Source organism: Aplysia californica, unplaced genomic scaffold (assembly GCF_000002075.1).
Source record: "Aplysia californica isolate F4 #8 unplaced genomic scaffold, AplCal3.0 scaffold01115, whole genome shotgun sequence".
Classification (NCBI taxonomy): Eukaryota; Metazoa; Mollusca; class Gastropoda; order Aplysiida; family Aplysiidae; genus Aplysia; species Aplysia californica.
The window spans coordinates 132,364-151,158 of NW_004798385.1; the positions used below are offsets into that span (position 1 = coordinate 132,364).

General features: G+C 40.2%; 1 protein-coding gene across 1 annotated transcript; it reads right to left on the reverse strand.

The window, feature by feature from the left end:
* Positions 1-4,908: 4,908 nt before the first annotated feature.
* On the reverse strand, positions 4,909-17,579 carry LOC101854767 (protein ecdysoneless homolog). Its single transcript, XM_005111759.3, has 13 exons — positions 17,176-17,579; positions 16,404-16,521; positions 15,732-15,819; positions 15,016-15,194; positions 14,376-14,517; positions 13,893-14,072; positions 13,164-13,298; positions 12,423-12,508; positions 11,815-11,921; positions 11,028-11,196; positions 10,291-10,376; positions 9,029-9,618; positions 4,909-8,419 (listed from the first exon to the last, which is right to left on the reverse strand). The coding sequence occupies exons 1-13, from the start codon at positions 17,384-17,386 to the stop codon at positions 8,183-8,185; spliced, it is 2,328 nt and encodes a 775-aa protein (XP_005111816.1). The 5' UTR covers positions 17,387-17,579; the 3' UTR covers positions 4,909-8,182.
* Between the last annotated feature and the right edge of the window lie 1,216 nt (positions 17,580-18,795).

The window sequence follows — 18,795 nt, forward strand, 5'->3', positions numbered from 1 at the left end:
GTTCAGATCAATGCAATGTTTGATTGCAGGACAAAATTCACGTACTTTGAAGAATATCTTTTAAGACCACACAGCAACAAGACAAAAATGTCAAATTTCTGCAATAAAGTACAAAATCTCTGACTGTAACTGCAGTATCAGTAACTAATATGTCCACAGCACAGACGTAAGTCATCACTGGTTTCACTTGTACCACAGCACAAGAGTAATATTATATATTATTATTATTATTATGTAGACCTACTGATACATTTTAAGTACCAAATGTAACAAGATTTAAAAAAAAAAATCAAACCTTCACTTCGGTCTTCAGGATCTAGACAAGACTTCTATCTAGATTTCTGTGTGCTATTCCAAAAATCTACGGGGGTCCCTTTGAGCTCAGCTCCTCCCAGCAACCATCCAAGGAGTAATGAACCAATGAGTACTCTCGTACTTGTACATTGTACTAGTTGTACAAAACATCATCAAGGAGTAATTACTGTATTTAACCAACGAGTACCCTCGTACAAAACATTATGATCAATTGCTCATGGTTTATGCCCTCATTGACAAAGTTAACACCATTTGGGAGGTGAGCCACTTCCACTCAGACGGTTACAGTTGTTAGTGTCAGGGCCATCCAAGGGTAAGTGGGATACAACATTCCCGCAGACAGAGATGCTTGACGAAATCACTGCCCCGTGAGGGAATCAAACTCCTGTGCTCCTCCTGCAACAGCTAAGAGCTCTGCCATGACACCATAAACACCAATACGAAAGAACAGAATATGCACCAACAAAGAAGGAACTAGACAAAGTCAAACAGTAAAATGAAGAAAATTCTTCACAAAAACTTCTTACAAGTACAAGTACAAGCGGTTTCTTCCTGAGACTCAAACTTGCAAATTAAAAAAAAAATCTTGTAACCTTTTATGCAGGTCGCTCTGTTATAAATGTTGAAGTACGCTGACAGTGTACACGCATATGTATATATAACAAAAAATGTTGAATTATTTTTGTTTAGATTGTCAATAAAGGAATATAAAATAACTATTTTCCTCTTTTAAAAAACCCCACTTATATGCATTCTGTAAACTAAATGTTCAACTCCTAATATTTCACATGTAACATAACTAACACAACCATTGAGGAACAACTCGATCTATGGACAGAGATAATATGACGACTCTAACTTATTCAATAACACAACCTCACAACAATAGTATAGCAGACCTGCCAACCACTCCATGCTAGAACCAAAAAAACCCAAAAACAAAAACAAAACAAAAACCAAAAAAAAAAACAACCTTTCCCTCAAAATCCCCCCCCGCCACCACCACAAAAAAGGAGTTAAGGGGGAAAAATACCAGGTCGCTTTTAAGCACAAGGGGGCTATCCCGAAAAATGCTGTTTTGAGAAAATCGAAGTTAAGTTTTTGGACCTTTGTTCAGTATAGAGTCTCTGACATTCCAGTAGATTAAAATTACTTAACAAATCAACAGTCGCAAATAAATGTGTATTGCAAATAGGCCTACAATACACTGTGCATGAAAAAAAACCGGTATAGCAACTGCTCAGTGTCTGAAGACTCCGTCACACGTCCCTTTTCAAAATGGCATTATATGGCAGAGACTTATACTTACACTAAGCAGTGGGGATATTCACGTCATTTACAATAAACCGCATATGACCTAACGGTAATGGAAGTCAAGAAAAAGTCTGACTTTATCAATGCACTTTTGCAAATCCAATCAGGCTTTCTCCCCAATGGCTAAAAGAAAACTGAAGGGCTCTGTTTTTAATTAATCGGAGTACTTGAGAGGTCTGCAATAGCAAGCTTAAGCACATCTCTGTGTCATCAACAGGATTGATGGGGAACATAAACACATCATCATACAGCACTTCTTCTACTAGCTACACACTACTCAAATGTTTGGCCTACATTTCTATGCCAAGGAACAAAATCATACAATAAACTACACAGCATGCTCTCTACAATTATTCTTTTAAAAACATACCAAAAAATGTACAGCAAAGCAGATTCAAAATGTTAATTGTTGTTATCAGAATACTGTCAGTGTCATAATCAGAATACTGTCAGTGTCATAATCAGAATACTGTCAGTGTCATAATCAGAATACTGTCAGTGTCATTATCATAATACTGTCAGTGTCATTATTGTCAGCGTCATTATTATCATTAGAATATTTTCATTGTCCTTATCAGAATATTGTCTGTGTCATTATCATCAGAATATTTTCATTGTCCTTATCAGAATATTGTCTGTGTCATTATCATCAGAATATTTTCATTGTCATTATCAGAATATTGTCAGTGTCACAAGAAAGACCAGTAACTCTGTCTGACCTGCTGGCTGAGAAAGTTAAGTAAAAATGATCAGAGTTACTTGTTGTTCTTGCGATAGCGACGATAAGCCAAAGAACGTTGTGGAGAATAATGTGTCAAATCAAAAAAGTATTCACAACTGGGAACCACGCTGGTCTGGCAGGTTGAAGCGACTGCGCAGGAAAGGGGAGAGCACCACTGGGGGGACAACTTATAAAGCGGAACATTGTCGGTAAAATATACAACAGCTGTGTCCAAACTGAAAGCACAGTGATTAGACTTTGATTATCTGACAGAAGAAGAGGTAATCAATATAATATGCAATTCGTTAAGTGTATTGTGCAGCAGAGAGAGATATATATGGCAACCAAAGGACTAAAATTGAGATAAATGTAAAAAAAGCAAACATTGGCAAAAGGTAAGGAAGCATCATGGCTTGCATTCGCTTAAAAACAAGAGAGATTATGGCAGGCGCAGAACAAATTACGTGACGTGAAACAGAAACACAGGGTGAGAAGGTACACTGGGATAGATGGCGAGAGTCCACAGCGCTGTGCTATTTATAGTATAGCCTCTGGGACCTGGTTAACAGGAGAGCCACTGGGATTGTGTGAAAGTTCCTGAACATTTACAAAGTTGCATTTGCAAATGAAAAGACAGTTCATAGACACAACTGAATATAGCATTAAGCAAAAAAGAACAAATGCTTAGAATTATAAGTGTTCTTCTGATGAAAGGGAAAAACCGGCATCCCTGACTGAATAAGGATTTCATGCGTAGCGATTGTTCTGAACTTTCACTTCAAACATTGTACAGCCCTCACACAGCACGGCTCTGATTTTTAAAAAAAGTTTTAGTGTAAGTGTTTGACAGCACTTGCAACACAATAAGGTTATATAAGTGCTGAACATTAAAGGTGTTACAAGAGAGTAACAAACACAAAAAAGAAGGAGGGGAGATAAAGACCATAGATGTTTGATAGGAGAGAAGGAGCAAACCACACCAGAGCACCCACCAACTATCCACTTTTGCAGTACCTTACAGTTTCATTAACACTTGATTGAAATAAGCGCAAAGGTTGGTGTATTTAAGCAAGTGCATACATTTGACAAACGTATGTACATCATATACAGGTACACAGATCCTCAACTCTCATTTTATGGTACGATGGTACTTCAGGTGTACTGTTACTGTAAATGTAAGGCAAATGACCTTCTGATGTTGCAGTCACAGCAGTCAGAACACGATAAATGATGATATCATTTCTCTATTATCTGACATAAAACTGAACAACAAACCACAGTAAATGATGATGTAATTTCTCATTTCTCTGACATGAAAATAAACAACAGAACACAATAAATGAAGTGATTTCTCTAACGGACATGAAACTGAACAACAGAACACGACACTTGATGATGTCATTGCTTTATCTGACATGAAACTGAACAACAGAACACGATACTCGATGATGTCATTGCTTTATCTGACATGAAACTGAACAACAGAACACGCGATACTCGATGATGTCATTGCTTTATCTGACATGAAACTGAACAGAAACAAAAATCTGTATAGAAACAACAAAATCTGAACTACAAAAATGTCCAAACAGGATTTTTAAAAACAGGAAATTTGGCACATTCCATAAAAACAATCTGATTTGCTACTACTACATTAGTATCTGATTGTAAATGTTTTCTGCCCCCATCCATCCACATATACATAACATTGGCTTGTTAAGTAAGAAAAAGATTGAATACAAAATCTGCATACAAAAGCAATACTTTTTCCAATTCAGAACTGAGCAGACAAGTTTGATTTTCCAGTAGAATGGTGAGCAAACCGTTCCCGTACAGTGGCTAAACACTGCAGTGTGAGTAATACTGAAATGCTGAACAAAACTGAATACTAGGAACCGTAACGGCAATCAGAAATACTTGATACTTGTGTGAGATTTGACAAATCAGCCAGTAAAAAACGGCACGGTGGTCGGAGCCATTAGCAATCATCATCATACATCATACATATATTTGACTAGATGCATCAAATTCAACGGAAACGAACACACATTACATGTGCATGTATGAGTGTGTGTGCTTGTGCGCACGAGCTTGTGGGTGTGTGTGTGTGTGAGCGTGTTTATATGCAAGAGCTTGAGTGTGTGCAAGAGCTTGTGTGTGTGTGTGTATGTGTGAGAGTGTGTGTGTGTCCATCCATTGAGCACAACCAGGGAAAAGTTCAAAGTGAGTCACGTCCATCTTCTGTGACTCACAGCGTAGATAATCTCTTGATAATAGTCAACATTTCTCTTTGACTTCCACATTGGGACGGAAATGAATCCCTAACTTATGTAGGAAATGCACAAGATACAAATAAAAGGAGATTCAGACATTGTGGCACACACGGAACTCTTTTGATAGTTTGATTTCATGAAGCAAAAACCTTTGCGACTGTGACAGACACAGACGGAGAACAGTGAGCAAATGGTTGAGGAGTACATGCAGTGTCTTCACTGACATCTGCAAGCAATCAAAGAGAAAGTGTACCACCTGTTTTAAACTTTTATAAGATTCTAGGGTTTTTTTTACACCCCTATCCTCATAATTTAGATTATTTAGGAGGTGGGGACGGACCTGTGATAAGGGACTGGACGTGCCAGACTATATAACTGGAGTGGATTCCACAGCAGGGTCGGCCGAACTTTTCGAATCACAGGCCAGTTTCACTCGGCCATAAACAGCAACGGGCCACACATTTTAAAACTGGACATAGTGCATGAAGTAATCGAAGTATTAAGACGTGTCAGGCTCAGTTTAGCCACCCCTGCTCCACAGAGAAAGGCAGTCCGTCTTCACACAGTCTTCAGTCCATCATAGAAACAGGCCATGACCAATAACCTTACCTTCCTTTTGTCAAACGACAGAAAACATTACAAAAACAGATAAAAATCATCTTCGATCAATTTTCAATCATGTCAACTGAAATCTCATTAAAAAAAGACAGGTAAAAATAATCTTCAATCATGTCAACTGAAATCTCGTAACACAAAAAGACATAAAAATTATCTTCAATCACTTAATCAACTGAAATCTCACTACAATCACAACACGGGAGTGACTGTAGAAATGTGGACAGAGAGAGAGAGAGCAACGACGTATCTTCAAAACATACAGCTGCCTATGTCACTTCACTCCACTTTGACAAGGGACAAAATTGAAAAAGACATCCATTTAAAAAACTTTATGTACACACAGAGTCAATAAAAAGTCATATTCACAAGTTTCAAGGAAATTTTACAAACAGTTGTCTACTGAACACTCTTCCACTATAATTTACCAAAAACGACACAAGTCCACATCTTGTTGCATTTAGTACGAGTATCATTTTCCAATGTTTCGGGACAGGACAAAGATTTGTTGCAAGAACGGTTTTGTCACAGCCATAAAGTCACAACAGAGAACTGTCCTCTGTTGTTTCTCTCTGGAAAATGTAACTCTAGTTTTATCCAGCAACCTGTCCTCTGTTGTTCCTCACTAAAAAGTCCAACTCTAACCAATAAACCAATAACCACCACCTTCGCCAACGGGTGTCCCGTAATTAACATGGTGACAATTATAGTAACTGTAGTAACATCCTACGTATTCATGATGCTTCCCCTCTCACTCTTAACCTCCCCTCCCTCTCATCCCAAAACCCCTCCAAATCAATTTTCCCTCCCCTGAAGACCAAGCTGCCTGAAAATACACAACTTTTTTTCTAACAAAATATTTTAAATACCACAATGTGCTGCCTATTTGTAAATCCTACAGTATTTTGACATCAAGCCCTTAAGTAGTCTGGTAGACACGGTGTAGTGGTAACAAATAATGCTAAGGTGACTTAAAGAAACATTGAGTGCCCCATTATGGAACTGTTGTTCACAACAGAATTCAAACAACATGAACTTTCATTATATATTGACAACACAAAGTGAAACATGCATATTGCAGCATATCCTGACATCACATACGGTAGACAAGCTGCTCCACTCCACCCCATCAATTTAACCGCATCGTCACTGACTGCCACCTCACACAGCAAAGTTGCTAGAGATCAGTGACAAGAAAAAAGAAGGAAATGGTGGAAGTCACTCAATGTCTGAGACATGCAGGAAGTGAGGGGAGAAAGTGGAAGTCTAATGTCAAGATGCAAACGAGTGGGTAGAGTGATTTGTGCCACCAGCGACAGAAAGCTACACGGGACAGAGTCAAGAACCTTTCCATGTAGAATATGGTGGGCACAGACAACAGTAAAGTAAACCATATCTTTTTTGGTCAGCATGTCAATTGAGATGGTTTGGAATATTCACATGCACCTGCATACTGTCTTATCAAACTGAGATGGTTTGGTATATTCACATGCATCTGCATACTGTCTTATCAAACTGAGATGGTTTGGAATATTCACATGCACCTGCATACTGTCTTATCAAACTGAGATGGTTTGGTATATTCACATGCACCTGCATACTGTCTTATCAAACTGAGATGGTTTGGTATATTCACATGCACCTGCATACTGTCTTATCAAACTGAGATGGTTTGGAATATTCACATGCACCTGCATACTGTCTTATCAAACTGAGATGGTTTGGTATATTCACATGCATCTGCATACTGTCTTATCAAACTGAGATGGTTTGAAATATTCACATGCATCAACACACTGTTTTGTCAAAATGAGATGGTTTGGAATATTCACATGCATCAACACACTGTTTTGTCAAACTGAGATGGTTTGGAATATTCACATGCACCTGCATACTGTCTTATCAAACTGAGATGGTTTGGAAAACGTGCATCTACACACTATTCTGTAAGGTGGGGTCATATTCTTCAAGACTGTGCAACAAAATAAGCAGTTGTTATGACAGTAATTCAAGAATGGCATTATCTGTCTAGAAAGCACACACGTTGAACTGAGGCAAAGACGCCTAGAACTCTGAGCCCACTGGTGACAAACAAACAGTTTAAGTGTGTGGTTTTAGTCTTTGCGATTGGGGAAACATAAAATGTTGTTGTCATTATATTATTTACAGTGCATCTTACCGAAGCCCCCTTGTGTCCATTCTCAGTTCACCGAGACAATCAGAGTTATAATGTAACATTTCTCACACAACACTAGTGGCCTTGATTGAGTCGAAAACTTCCCTTAACCTCCAACTAAGACAAAATCAGAACATGTGTCTGTTTATTTGTTTTGTTTGATTGAGTATTATGCTTAAAGGCATTATCAACACAATTTGGTGTTTTGTCTTTGTGTGCAGAGTGGAATCAGCCACACAGACATGTACAGTGAGCTGAAGGATTTTTTATTTCCCACAAGTATATGGTAGTAAAAAATTAAGTATAAAACTTCCATGTAGGTGTAGGTATAAAAAAACAGCCACAGTCCACCTGAACAGGTTTCTGGCAAGCCAAGGGCTTATGCTGGACAAAAAAACAAGTACCGTATACAAAGTGGATTCTTTCACAACAACATGGGTGGCTGTTTCACAACAACTGGCCTGGGTTGAAGAACCTCATATAGATCTCACCCTGTCCTCCACCTCCCTCCCATCCCTTCCCTCCCCATCCCCCTTTCCCAAACCTCATTCCCATCCCTTTTCCCCCGCTCTTGTGACAGAACGCAGACAGACATGACAACAAAAACTGACAGACAATCAAACAATCGGGTTTGTCAACGACCAGGTCTCAGATGCGCTGTGCGGCAGTTTGACACTCCCCCCTCCCTTGGTGTATAAAAAGACAGGCCTCACCTGCCTCTTGTGGCAGTCTGACACCTCCCCCCCCAAGCCTTATGCATGTCAACAATTATGTCTCAGCCGCATCGCGCGGCAGTCTGACCCCAAGTCCACTGAGGATGTTGGAGGCAGGGCCTGGCAGCCCCTGCTGTGCCTTGAAGGACTCGAGCGTGTTCTTCACCACGTTCAGGTCCACGTTGACCGGCCGGAAGTCGTCGTCCTCGTCGTTGATGTCTCTTGATGACGTCTTGGCGCTGGCTCGGCCGCCAGGGGGCGCTGCGGGCTTGCTGGGTCGTTTCGGTTTGTTCTGATGGGGAAACAAAACATTCAAAAATTCCATTCGATTTGATTGTTTTTGCGGTTTATAAAAAAAAAAATCACATTGCCTCCAGGCTGAAAATAAATGGGAGGCTTGCTGACCAAATTTAGTTACTTTTTACAATTCATGAAAGGAGATGTCGTTTGAAAATCAACACTGGGGTCAAATTTATAGATTTAATTTTCAAATAATGCAATTTTCTACAAGTTTAATGTCTTTTATCATTTCATACAATTAAATCATACAAAATCAACCTATAAACTCGACGTATCAGCATATCTCACAAATCTAAAATTCAAATCAATTTTTAAAATACTGTATATATCATATGTCAAAAACCTTCCCAAGGGCACCAGGAGCTTCCATAAACGTTCACTGGCACAAAGAGAGCAATGTCAAGGACAGACTGTGGATTATTAACATTTCACATCTCCATCGATACAATGCAGCATCTCAGCAGACAGAAGGAGTTAACTGGAAAACTTTCCCACATGAGAATTAGACTAGTGTCTTCTACATGCAACTGAGAAGAGAGTCGCCAATACACTAGAGGCTCTGATGCAAGTTCTAGGAGGAAAAAAAGAAGAAACAAGTTACCTGTTTGGGGGTTCTCTCGAAACTTTTCCCCACTTCTGTGGCGGCCAACTCTCGATCCATGGCGTCCATCAGAGCGTCCAGTTTCTTGTCCCTTTTCTCCCCCGGTTTGGGTGGGGGCGGGGGCGGAGGTGCCCGTGGTTTGACCACCGCGTTAGGTTTGGCCAGCGGTCTGCGGGGAGGTCGTGACCCTGCGGAGGTCCGGGCCTGGCTGCTGGGGCGTGGCGGGGGTGGCTCCGAGGGTCGCGATGGAGGGGAGGTGGCCCGTAAGTTGGAAGGTCGCTGGGCGGCCATCGAGGGAGGGCGAGGTGGGAGTGGGGGTGGCTCTGGTAACGACGATGGTGATGACTTTCCGTTAGTGTGAGATGTGGTGGCTGATGACGAAGCTTCCGAGGTCTGGAAGCGTACAGTCTTTGTTTGTCGCTTGCTGCTCGCCGTCCACTTGCCGTTGGTCTCGGGTCTTGGCCTGGCTACGTTGCTCGTCTTGGAGGCTGAAGGCATCTTGGTGGGTGAGCCTAGGTCCTCCTCACTCTCCTCCGACCAGTCGTACTCACTCATGTCTGAGCCCGACGAGTCTTTGTCGTCGGGGAAATCTGTTTTATTTATTGTTCAGTTTTAGTAAGAGTGTTACAGCACTTGCAGCACGAATAGGTCATTTTAGTGTCAGAGATTAGAGGTGTAACTGCTAGAGAGTAACATACATAGAAAAGAAGGAAGAGAGATAAGGATGTTTGATAGGACAAAAGGAGCAAACTGCATCAGTGCATCTGTCAACCACCCCACTCAGGTAAATCTAAAACATGGCTTGAGTTGAATCTTGAGCAAAGCAGCTCTATAACATAACTTGTCACTAGGTGTGAGGGAAAAGTAAACCATACAGACAAAGGCAATAGACGGAAAGGAAAGAAGTAGGAACTACCAATGGCACCTTCTAAACACCTTCACAAACAGACAAACAAGAGAATGAAAGAAAAGAAATAGGATCTACCAGTAGTACCCTCTAACCACCCGCAAACATATTTTAAAGGATTTGTGACAAAATTTGCTTGATAAAAAAGCCTCAGAAAAAAAGTTTGGCATTCAATTCACAGCAATCTGGCAAAAGTGGCACGAGAATACAATGATGACCACAGAGTGGAACAAACAATAAAACAGCCAGCAAACTATCAAAAATAAACAACACAATGCATAAACACCACAATGTATAGCTTGGCAGCTGCAAGTAAATGGTCAAGACAAAGAGAACATAAACAATGACAACTTACCAAACATTTTCTGCATTGCGTGGATGAGACCACCACCTTCAAACTGTCCATCACCATCATCAGTCTCCGCGGAGGCGGCAGAACGGCTGAAATACAAACGTGAAGAAAAAATAAAAAAGGAAGGGACAACAAATCTTTATGAAACTAAAAATAAATAACTAAAAACAAGGGACCTCCGAGATTTTTCGCCCTTATCTGAGATGGCTATTGCATTTAATCTTACCTACCCTAAGATAAAGGGTGTGGTTGAAAGACAGTAGTAAGAAGGAGCCAGGAGAAACAGTCGGATGAATCAGGAATAATGGTAAGAGGAGCACCGAGGAAACTAGAAATGGAGATGAAAGTGGAGATGAAAGCAGATGACAGAGTAGGACTATAGAACAGGGGAGCACAACAGAAGAGAACATTTTTAAAAAAGAAAATGTTTTTCATCACTGGCAGGTTCCCATCCCTGGACCAATTGATTGAGAGGTGAACACCGTTCCTCTGGTGCACTAGAGCCCCCTATTTATGCCTTGTCAGATCTACCTTAACAATTAATAGTGGGTCACCAAAATTAGAGCCCCCCCCCCCCTTCCCCCCATAAATGCTGCGACATTATGCATCATGGGTTATGTTGAAATTTGTTCAGACCTAGTACTTTACATATATTCAAGCCACGGAAACCAAACAGTGATGAAGAAAAGTGGCCCTTTTCTTTCACTTTATTATCTCTTTAAACCAGCTTCACCTCTCACCTGGGAAATTCGGCTCCGTCTATCCCCGACTCGTGATCCACGAAGGAGCTCATACTCTCGGCGACCTTGGACAGGTCAAAGGTGTCGCCTGTGCCAGGCCCTGTCAGTCCCCCCGACGACCTCATCAACTCATCCACCTGGTCGGGGGTCACGTGCATCCACTCATCATCTACAATTATCACAATAATAATAATATACAACATCAGTATAGGAACATATCAAGGAACACAGGCTCTTGTTTTAGTAAGCGTTTTAAAAATGACACTTGCAACACAATAAGGTAATATAAGTGCCAAAGATTAGAGGTGTTACAAGAGAGTAACATACACAAAAAAAGAAGGAGGAAAGATAAGGACGATAGAGATGTTTGATAGGAAAGAAAAAGCAAACCACACCACAGCACCCGCCAACCACCCACACACAGGCTCTGAGCATTTTACAAATACAATAGCAGCACATAAACAGTACATTGCACTCTGACAAAAAAATCTAGATAGATATATATATATATATTAAAAAAAGAAATAACCTGAGTTGGCTTTTGTAAAGAGAACAAAGAGACACGCTGTGTCGACAGACGGTAATACAAAACTATTTTAAAAAGAGCACATAGCTCTGTGCGTGGGATTATAACAGAACAAAGAGATAAGCTTTGTCGACAGACAGTGAAACAAAACTTTGTTTTTTTAACGAGCGCATAGCTCTGTGTGTGGGGTTACAACAGAACAAAGAGACAAGCTCTGTTGACAGACGTAACAGAAAACGAGTGTCAAAAGGAGCAGAGTACCGTCAGACGCAGGCAAAGTCCTCTCGGTGCGGCGAAACTCGTCAAACTTTGGCTGTAGCTGCTTGATGTGTCTCAGCACCTGCTGGCCCATGTTCTCACTGTCAAAGCTGGGCAATGACAAACACATTCACAAATGTTTCATTATCATAATAATAATAACAACAACAATAATAATGGTAAAACATCATAATGATTATAATAATAAAAATTATAATAATATAGTAAATAATAATACTTTTCATAATAATAATAACAACAAAAATAATAATAATACAGATTGAGCAGCCCATACATATAAATATATTTACGGGATTAGTTAACAAATTACTGTCACATTTTCCCCTCACTTTAAGGCAACAGACAGTAGCTGAGAGGCCAAAACTTGTTCTTTCCAAAAAGAACTCTCTTCATTTGTATTTTTTCAACCCATTATACTATCAAATAAATCTCAGCATTATCTCGCTCTTAATCAATTACACCCAAAAAAACATCCATACACAGAAACAGAAAGGATTTATTGTGACAAAATAAAACACAATTTCATTTTAAAAAGACGGAGGTGTTTAAAAGTCACCATGCCAGTTTGTCATCTTAAACAAAAGTTTTACCTTTCATCGTCTTCAATTTGTGAAGCGAAGAAGTGCTTGGCATCTCTGAGAAGTTCTTGATACAGCCGAGAACCTTCGATCTCACCCTGTAAACACAAACACAGAGCTTTTTACACCTCTTCAAAGTGAAGATCATTCCAAATCTAATCCAAAAACCCTCTACACTGAATGGAAACTTAAAATGACACTAGCATAAAATACTGTAGAAAATAAATCTGCAAGGTTTGTTACATAATGTCCCGAGGTTCTATTTATGAGGAAAAACATTTGTAGTCATCAAAAGTTTTGATCCCATGTTTCTAGCATGAAAAATCTTCACAGTCACTGAAGCAAAATATGAACGATCAAAAAAGCCGATAATGGGCAGGTTTTTTTTTCATTCTGTTAGAGGCTTTGTTCGTTTAACACATCATCTCCCCTACTATTTCAAGCACCCAACCCCCCCCCCCCCTTTCCCCCAAACCTACAAAATATCCCTGACTGCATCAGTCTCCGCAAAGATATCAACATATACACAATTCGTCCTGAAATAGCCAAGACCATGTCAATCTTTACACAGATATCAACATATAAAAACTCTCTCTCTATTATTTCTGACTGTGTAGAAAAAATAGTCATAAAAATGTCAATATATACAAAGATATCAACATATACAAAACTGTCTCTCAAATATTCCTGACTGTATAGCAACCTCCTAAAAATGTTAATCTTCAAAAAGATACCAACATATACACAACTCACCCTGAAATACCCCTGACTTTGTAGCGACCTCCTAAACTGCTGCCACCTGATGTGCGAGTCCAGCACCAACTCCCCGTTGACCGTTCGGGAATCTTCGTCCCGGCACTTGGAGCACAGGATCTCAAAACCATGAGCCTGTCACACAGGGGAGACAAAAAGGTAAGAGGGGGAACATTATGTCAATGTTTGTTTGAGTATGTTTTCCAGCACTATTGACAAAATTTGGTCAGCATTATGTTGAAACAATCAGTCCTACGATACATGAAATCAATTGAGATACCTCAGACTTAAGATTGGACTATGTGAGAATTTACAAACCCATCTAACCAGTCAGTCTGACTGACCTGTCTTATCTCAGTGCAGACATCACTTGGGTTCTCAGGTAATTCCTGCCAATTTCAATGTATATCAAAGACTTGGAATTTTCCAAAATCATTTATGAGAACATTTTACCCAAGTAGTCTATGTTCAAAGAATACTGCAGAAAGGTGTGGGGGGGGGGGGGGGGGGGGAGTATCCCAAAGTACCCTTTACCATCTAAAAATACTAAAATTATAGCTTGCGTCTAGACCTCAATAGTCAAACTACACTGAAAAAAATTAGGCTAAAACAATCTAAACATTTTCAAAGATAAAAATGAAGGAAAAGATTCTGTCCGTGACATGTCCCAGTATCCCCCCAAAACACAAACAACTTGTACACCAAAAATGTTGCCTTTCCTGCACCCACCAGTTTGACGCCGATATCTCTCTCCTGGAACTGGGGGTTTGCCGGGCCCACCACCGACCACCCGCTGAGCTTGTCCGGTGTGAACTGCTGCTGCACCAGCTGGGCGTACAGACATCTCGTCATGGTCACTCGTGTCCGCACCAGGTCATCCGGCTTGAATCTCTTCATGGGGCGGCATGCCTGCACAGAACAAGCAAGCTCTACATTTCTATATTATCTATTTAACAATTAGGAAGAGTGACAATGAATGCTGTTTCTGGGACGCTTGAAACTACATAAGTGCCTTGAACATTTAGCTCCCAGAGGTAAAATTGGAGGCAAACGAGGCAGGGGTAGACCCAGAGCAACTTACTTGGAGAGCCTGAACAGATGGGTGACACGGAAAGATCAGGACAAAATATATGTAGTTTTTTAAAGAATAATAGAATAGCACGACCCAGTTACATATATTTACAACACGCCTTTGTGATACACTATCCTTACCTTTAATTCCAGTGGATCTCTGTAGTAAAAACTGCGCACACCCGCAGCCACAAAGCCTGGATGCTCTGACAACAGGACAGCCAGAGGGGTGGGGAGATAACAGTTCACGCGATGAACACTCTCCGACACTTTCTTGGGGAGTCTGGAAGGCAATAACAACAACAAAATAATAATAATAATTATAACAATAATGATAATAATAGCATTTATACAGCGCAGATCTATACTCTACAACAAGCTCAATGCACTTTACAAACTATTATTACTCAGTTAGACCCAAGAACACTCAGAAACATTCTCGGCTTCCTGAGACACACATGGTGCAAGAAGGCGATCAAGCGCTCTATGCAAACAAACTGGCAAGATCTTTCATCGTCTATAATTGGGTACCCATTCCCACACAGGTGAAGTGAGGAACAGTTGTGTAAAGTGCCTTTTCCTAGGACACAACAAAATACATCAAGTCACTTCTCTAAATATTTTAAAAGGACAACAGTTCAAAGTTGCAAGAGTCAGTACAACTATTTTTCGTGAAGTACGAGACAATCCCACTACTACACATATAGTACAAGACAATCCGACTACTGTACAAGACAACCCAACAACAACGATACGAGGAGTAGAAGACAATCGACCGTACCCAGCCAGCTTCTTGTTGATACAGTTCTGCACGGCCTGGCTGCTGCGTGTGTCACACGTGCAGTCCCGCACACAGGTCACGGCCTCGGCGGGCGTCGGGGTGAACAGCGGGTACTTCTCAAAGTCCTCCGTGGCTTGTGGGATTGGAATAACGTGCAGGTCTCCGTTGTAGATATACACCTGATGGTGGGGGCCATATGAATACACGACACTGTTAATTCAGTAGTAGTAGTAGTATAGGGCTTTACGGCGCTCGCAACTGCATAAGCTTATATGAGCGCGCACTGTTAATTCAGGTGACATACACGAACTATTAACTCACAGAACGGGAAATTTTCTCTGAAATACTTAAAATATTGGCGTTCTGAAGACCGCTAGAAAAAATAAAATTCTGAAGGCCTTGAACAACATGGAACTATCGAGATGAGGTTTACACATAAATGATTTTAAAAAATTAGATTAATTCGGGTTAAATGATAATATTAGATTTACGTTATTTCAAAATTCTTTTAGAAAATAATGTTCTAAAATAAATAAAGTAAATTTCACTTTACAAATATTTTCAAGTGAGTGATAATATAATGGTATAGAGTTGATAAAGTATTCTGTTTTTTTCTTTCCTGACAGGCCCACTAAAAAAACCTATTCACAACTTTTTTGAATGACGAAAACTTTGAATACAAAACTTGCACATAGGCAAGAAAAGAGCTGACATACTCTGTTTTCTGCCGTCTCCGGGTCCAGCCATTTTGGCAAAACTTCGGCGGCTTCGATGAGCAAAAACTCCTCATCATTGTCATTCACCCTGAAACACCGAAACAGAAATTTCACGATACACCACCCATCAACATCAATGGAAGAGAAAGTAATCATTTAAATTTGATTTGACGATAAACATATATTGACATTATAATAGTCATTTGGAGCTAGGGAAATAATTGTGCAGAAAAAAAAACCCAGAAAGAGTGAGAGAGAGAGTGAGAGAGAGAGAGAGAGAGAGAGAGAGAGAGAGAGAGAGAGAGAGAGAGAGAGAAAGACAGACATGAGGTAGAAAGAGAGACAGAGACATACACAGAGGCACGGAGTAAGAGAGATAAGATCTGTGTGCAAAACATAACTGATCATCCATAAGAGTCACACAAATAAATTAATTTCAACTGAATGTTGCTCTTATCAAAATTCAAAAAGTTAACTTCAGGCTTTTTTCAGATAAAAATGAAGAGCTCACTTCAGAAGCAAAAACAATATTTCGGCTTGAATAATGAATCTTCAAAAATCCCCCCTAATAATAAGTTAAGATACACAGTATTCATGATTTAACTCCTGGTTAGTTCCTCTACCTAACTAAATATTCAGCTGTCATCCATCAAAGGGGGAAGTGGTGGTTACCTTACAACGGTGCCAGAAAACTCTCGAGTGATTTCGTAAAGTAAAGACACAATAAACCACTCATCATCGATGTTATCTCCAAAGCTGGTGCTGCCATGTAAATGTGACGGGGTGGAATCTGCAACATAAGCAAATGGGAATTTAGAATGTCGCAAGATAAGGTAAGGAGCAAGAGTATTGGCAAGCCTACAAATAAGTTGATAGACCCAGAAGTCTCTAACTTTAAGACTACCAAATGAAGACATTTTTTTATCCCATTCATGTATAATTGATGAGTCAATCTTACTGATGACTATTGACTCAGTGTATAGTATATCACTGTGGTCATTCCTGTCAGTGGGTGGTTGGTGGGTGCTCTGGTGTGGATTGCTGTTTGCAATTCCAAATCTGTCATACCTTTCTCTCCACTTTTTTCCTTTGTAGAGCTATGCTATTCTCTAGTGATGCCTCTAATCTTTAAACTAGAAAATGCATAGATTAATAAATTTAAACTGTACTGCGTGTCCAAACAAATGAATAAACCAATCAGAGTCAGCAGAGCAGAAGAAACATTTCAACAAATCACTGCCAAAAAAAATTGAATCAGACCAGTCAGACCAATTTTCTGACACATAGACGAACAGTGATCGAAAGAACTGTGCTGAAAGTGCAAGTGGGGAAGAGAGGAGGTTATAACTGTATCTCTTCTTAAAAGCTGGAGTCTTACCACTGACAAGGGCCATTCATTCTTTGTTTTCTAACCCACAATCGATCTGAATAGTATACAACTTACCCTCGGTGACCACTGGCCTCAACCGAAAGGGCTCGTGTTGCCAAATATATCGTAATAATTTCCTGCTAAGATGCGCTAGAATGGCATCAATCTGTTTTTCTAAATACTTCTTGACCCCATCCCCCTCGATGTGTGAGGGAATGTTTGGATATATCGTATATTCTACCACATCTTCGGGTAGCCGTTTCATTCCACCTACAACGTCTGCCATCGTTTTTGTTTCATTTCCTCATTGTGTGAGAGATACTGTGGCTATTCTCAACATTTATTCTGTGAATAGAACACTTGTTATTAGGCTATACGCACAATCACTTGAATCACAGTGATTCACCTCGTATTTCACTTGTTTCATTAATTTACTAAGTTTTGTTCATTGTTTTGTAATTTTTTAAAAACATTTCGTCGGTGTTATCAGAGAGTATTTAATTATATTTCATGGTCTCTGTTGTTATTCACAAACTGCCTACATGCAGAAAGGCAAATTTTACAGGAAGGACAAAAAACGATTATTTTTTAAACACGCAGCGTAATCTAACATATTTCTGTAAAAAAAAAAAAAAAAGGGTAAGTTATAATTAGTGTTAGGACCAAATACTACTTTACTTGGTTTTTCTTAAATACCACAACCGATAGTTTTATTTTGCACGTAGCCGATAATGGGATGACAAAAAATGTGCAGCACAATGCAGGTACGTGGTCGGTTCTCTACACTAAGCCGGTTCGAGCATGACGCTTCCGCACACAGCAGTGACACGAGGCGTCATAATGTAGCCGGGAGCCGGTTAGGTGCAGCTGTGTGCTACTGCTCGCTGTCATTAGCCTAACAAGTAGTAGCTTATAATAAGCCTATATATCTGCATGGACCACGGCGAGCTATAAGGTGGTAGTTGTGCTACGGAGAGAAAGAGAGAGACAAACACACACACACACACACACACACACACACACACACACACACACACACACACACACACACACACACACACACACACAGAGTTCAAGAGAGAGAGACAAAGACATATAGACACATATACAGAGAGAGAGAGAGAGAGAGAGAGAGAGAGAGAGAGAGAGAGAGAGAGAGAGAGAGAGAGAGAGAGAGAGAAACAGACAGACATACAGACAGAGAGAGAGAGAGAGAGAGAGAGAGAGAGAGAGAGAGAGAGAGAGAGAGGGGTGACTGATAGAGAAAGACAGAGAGAGAGCGAGCAGCGGAGAATAGGCAAGAGAGACGGAGAGGGGGCTCTCGTGGCCTAGAGGTCAAGGTGTTTGCCTCTCATTCAAAGATTTGAGTTCGAATCCGAGTTGCAACCGAAAAATTTTCTTATCTAAAATCGAAGTGGCTAGCCGTACTTAAGTACGGCTAGACTGAGAGTCTAGCCGTACTTAAGTACGGCTAGACTGCCAGTCTAGCCGTACTTAGATCTAGGTTTGGCCCAATCGACTCAATCCTGTTAAGTACACAGGTCTCATGAGATCTAGATCTAGTTATTATTCAGGTTCAAATACATGCAAGTCAGTAAGGCACCTTTTGGTTTTGTCTGAAATACAAATACTTTAGGCATTGCAAACTAAAATTTTCATTTACAATTCAGCCATCAATATTAAGTACGGCTAGAC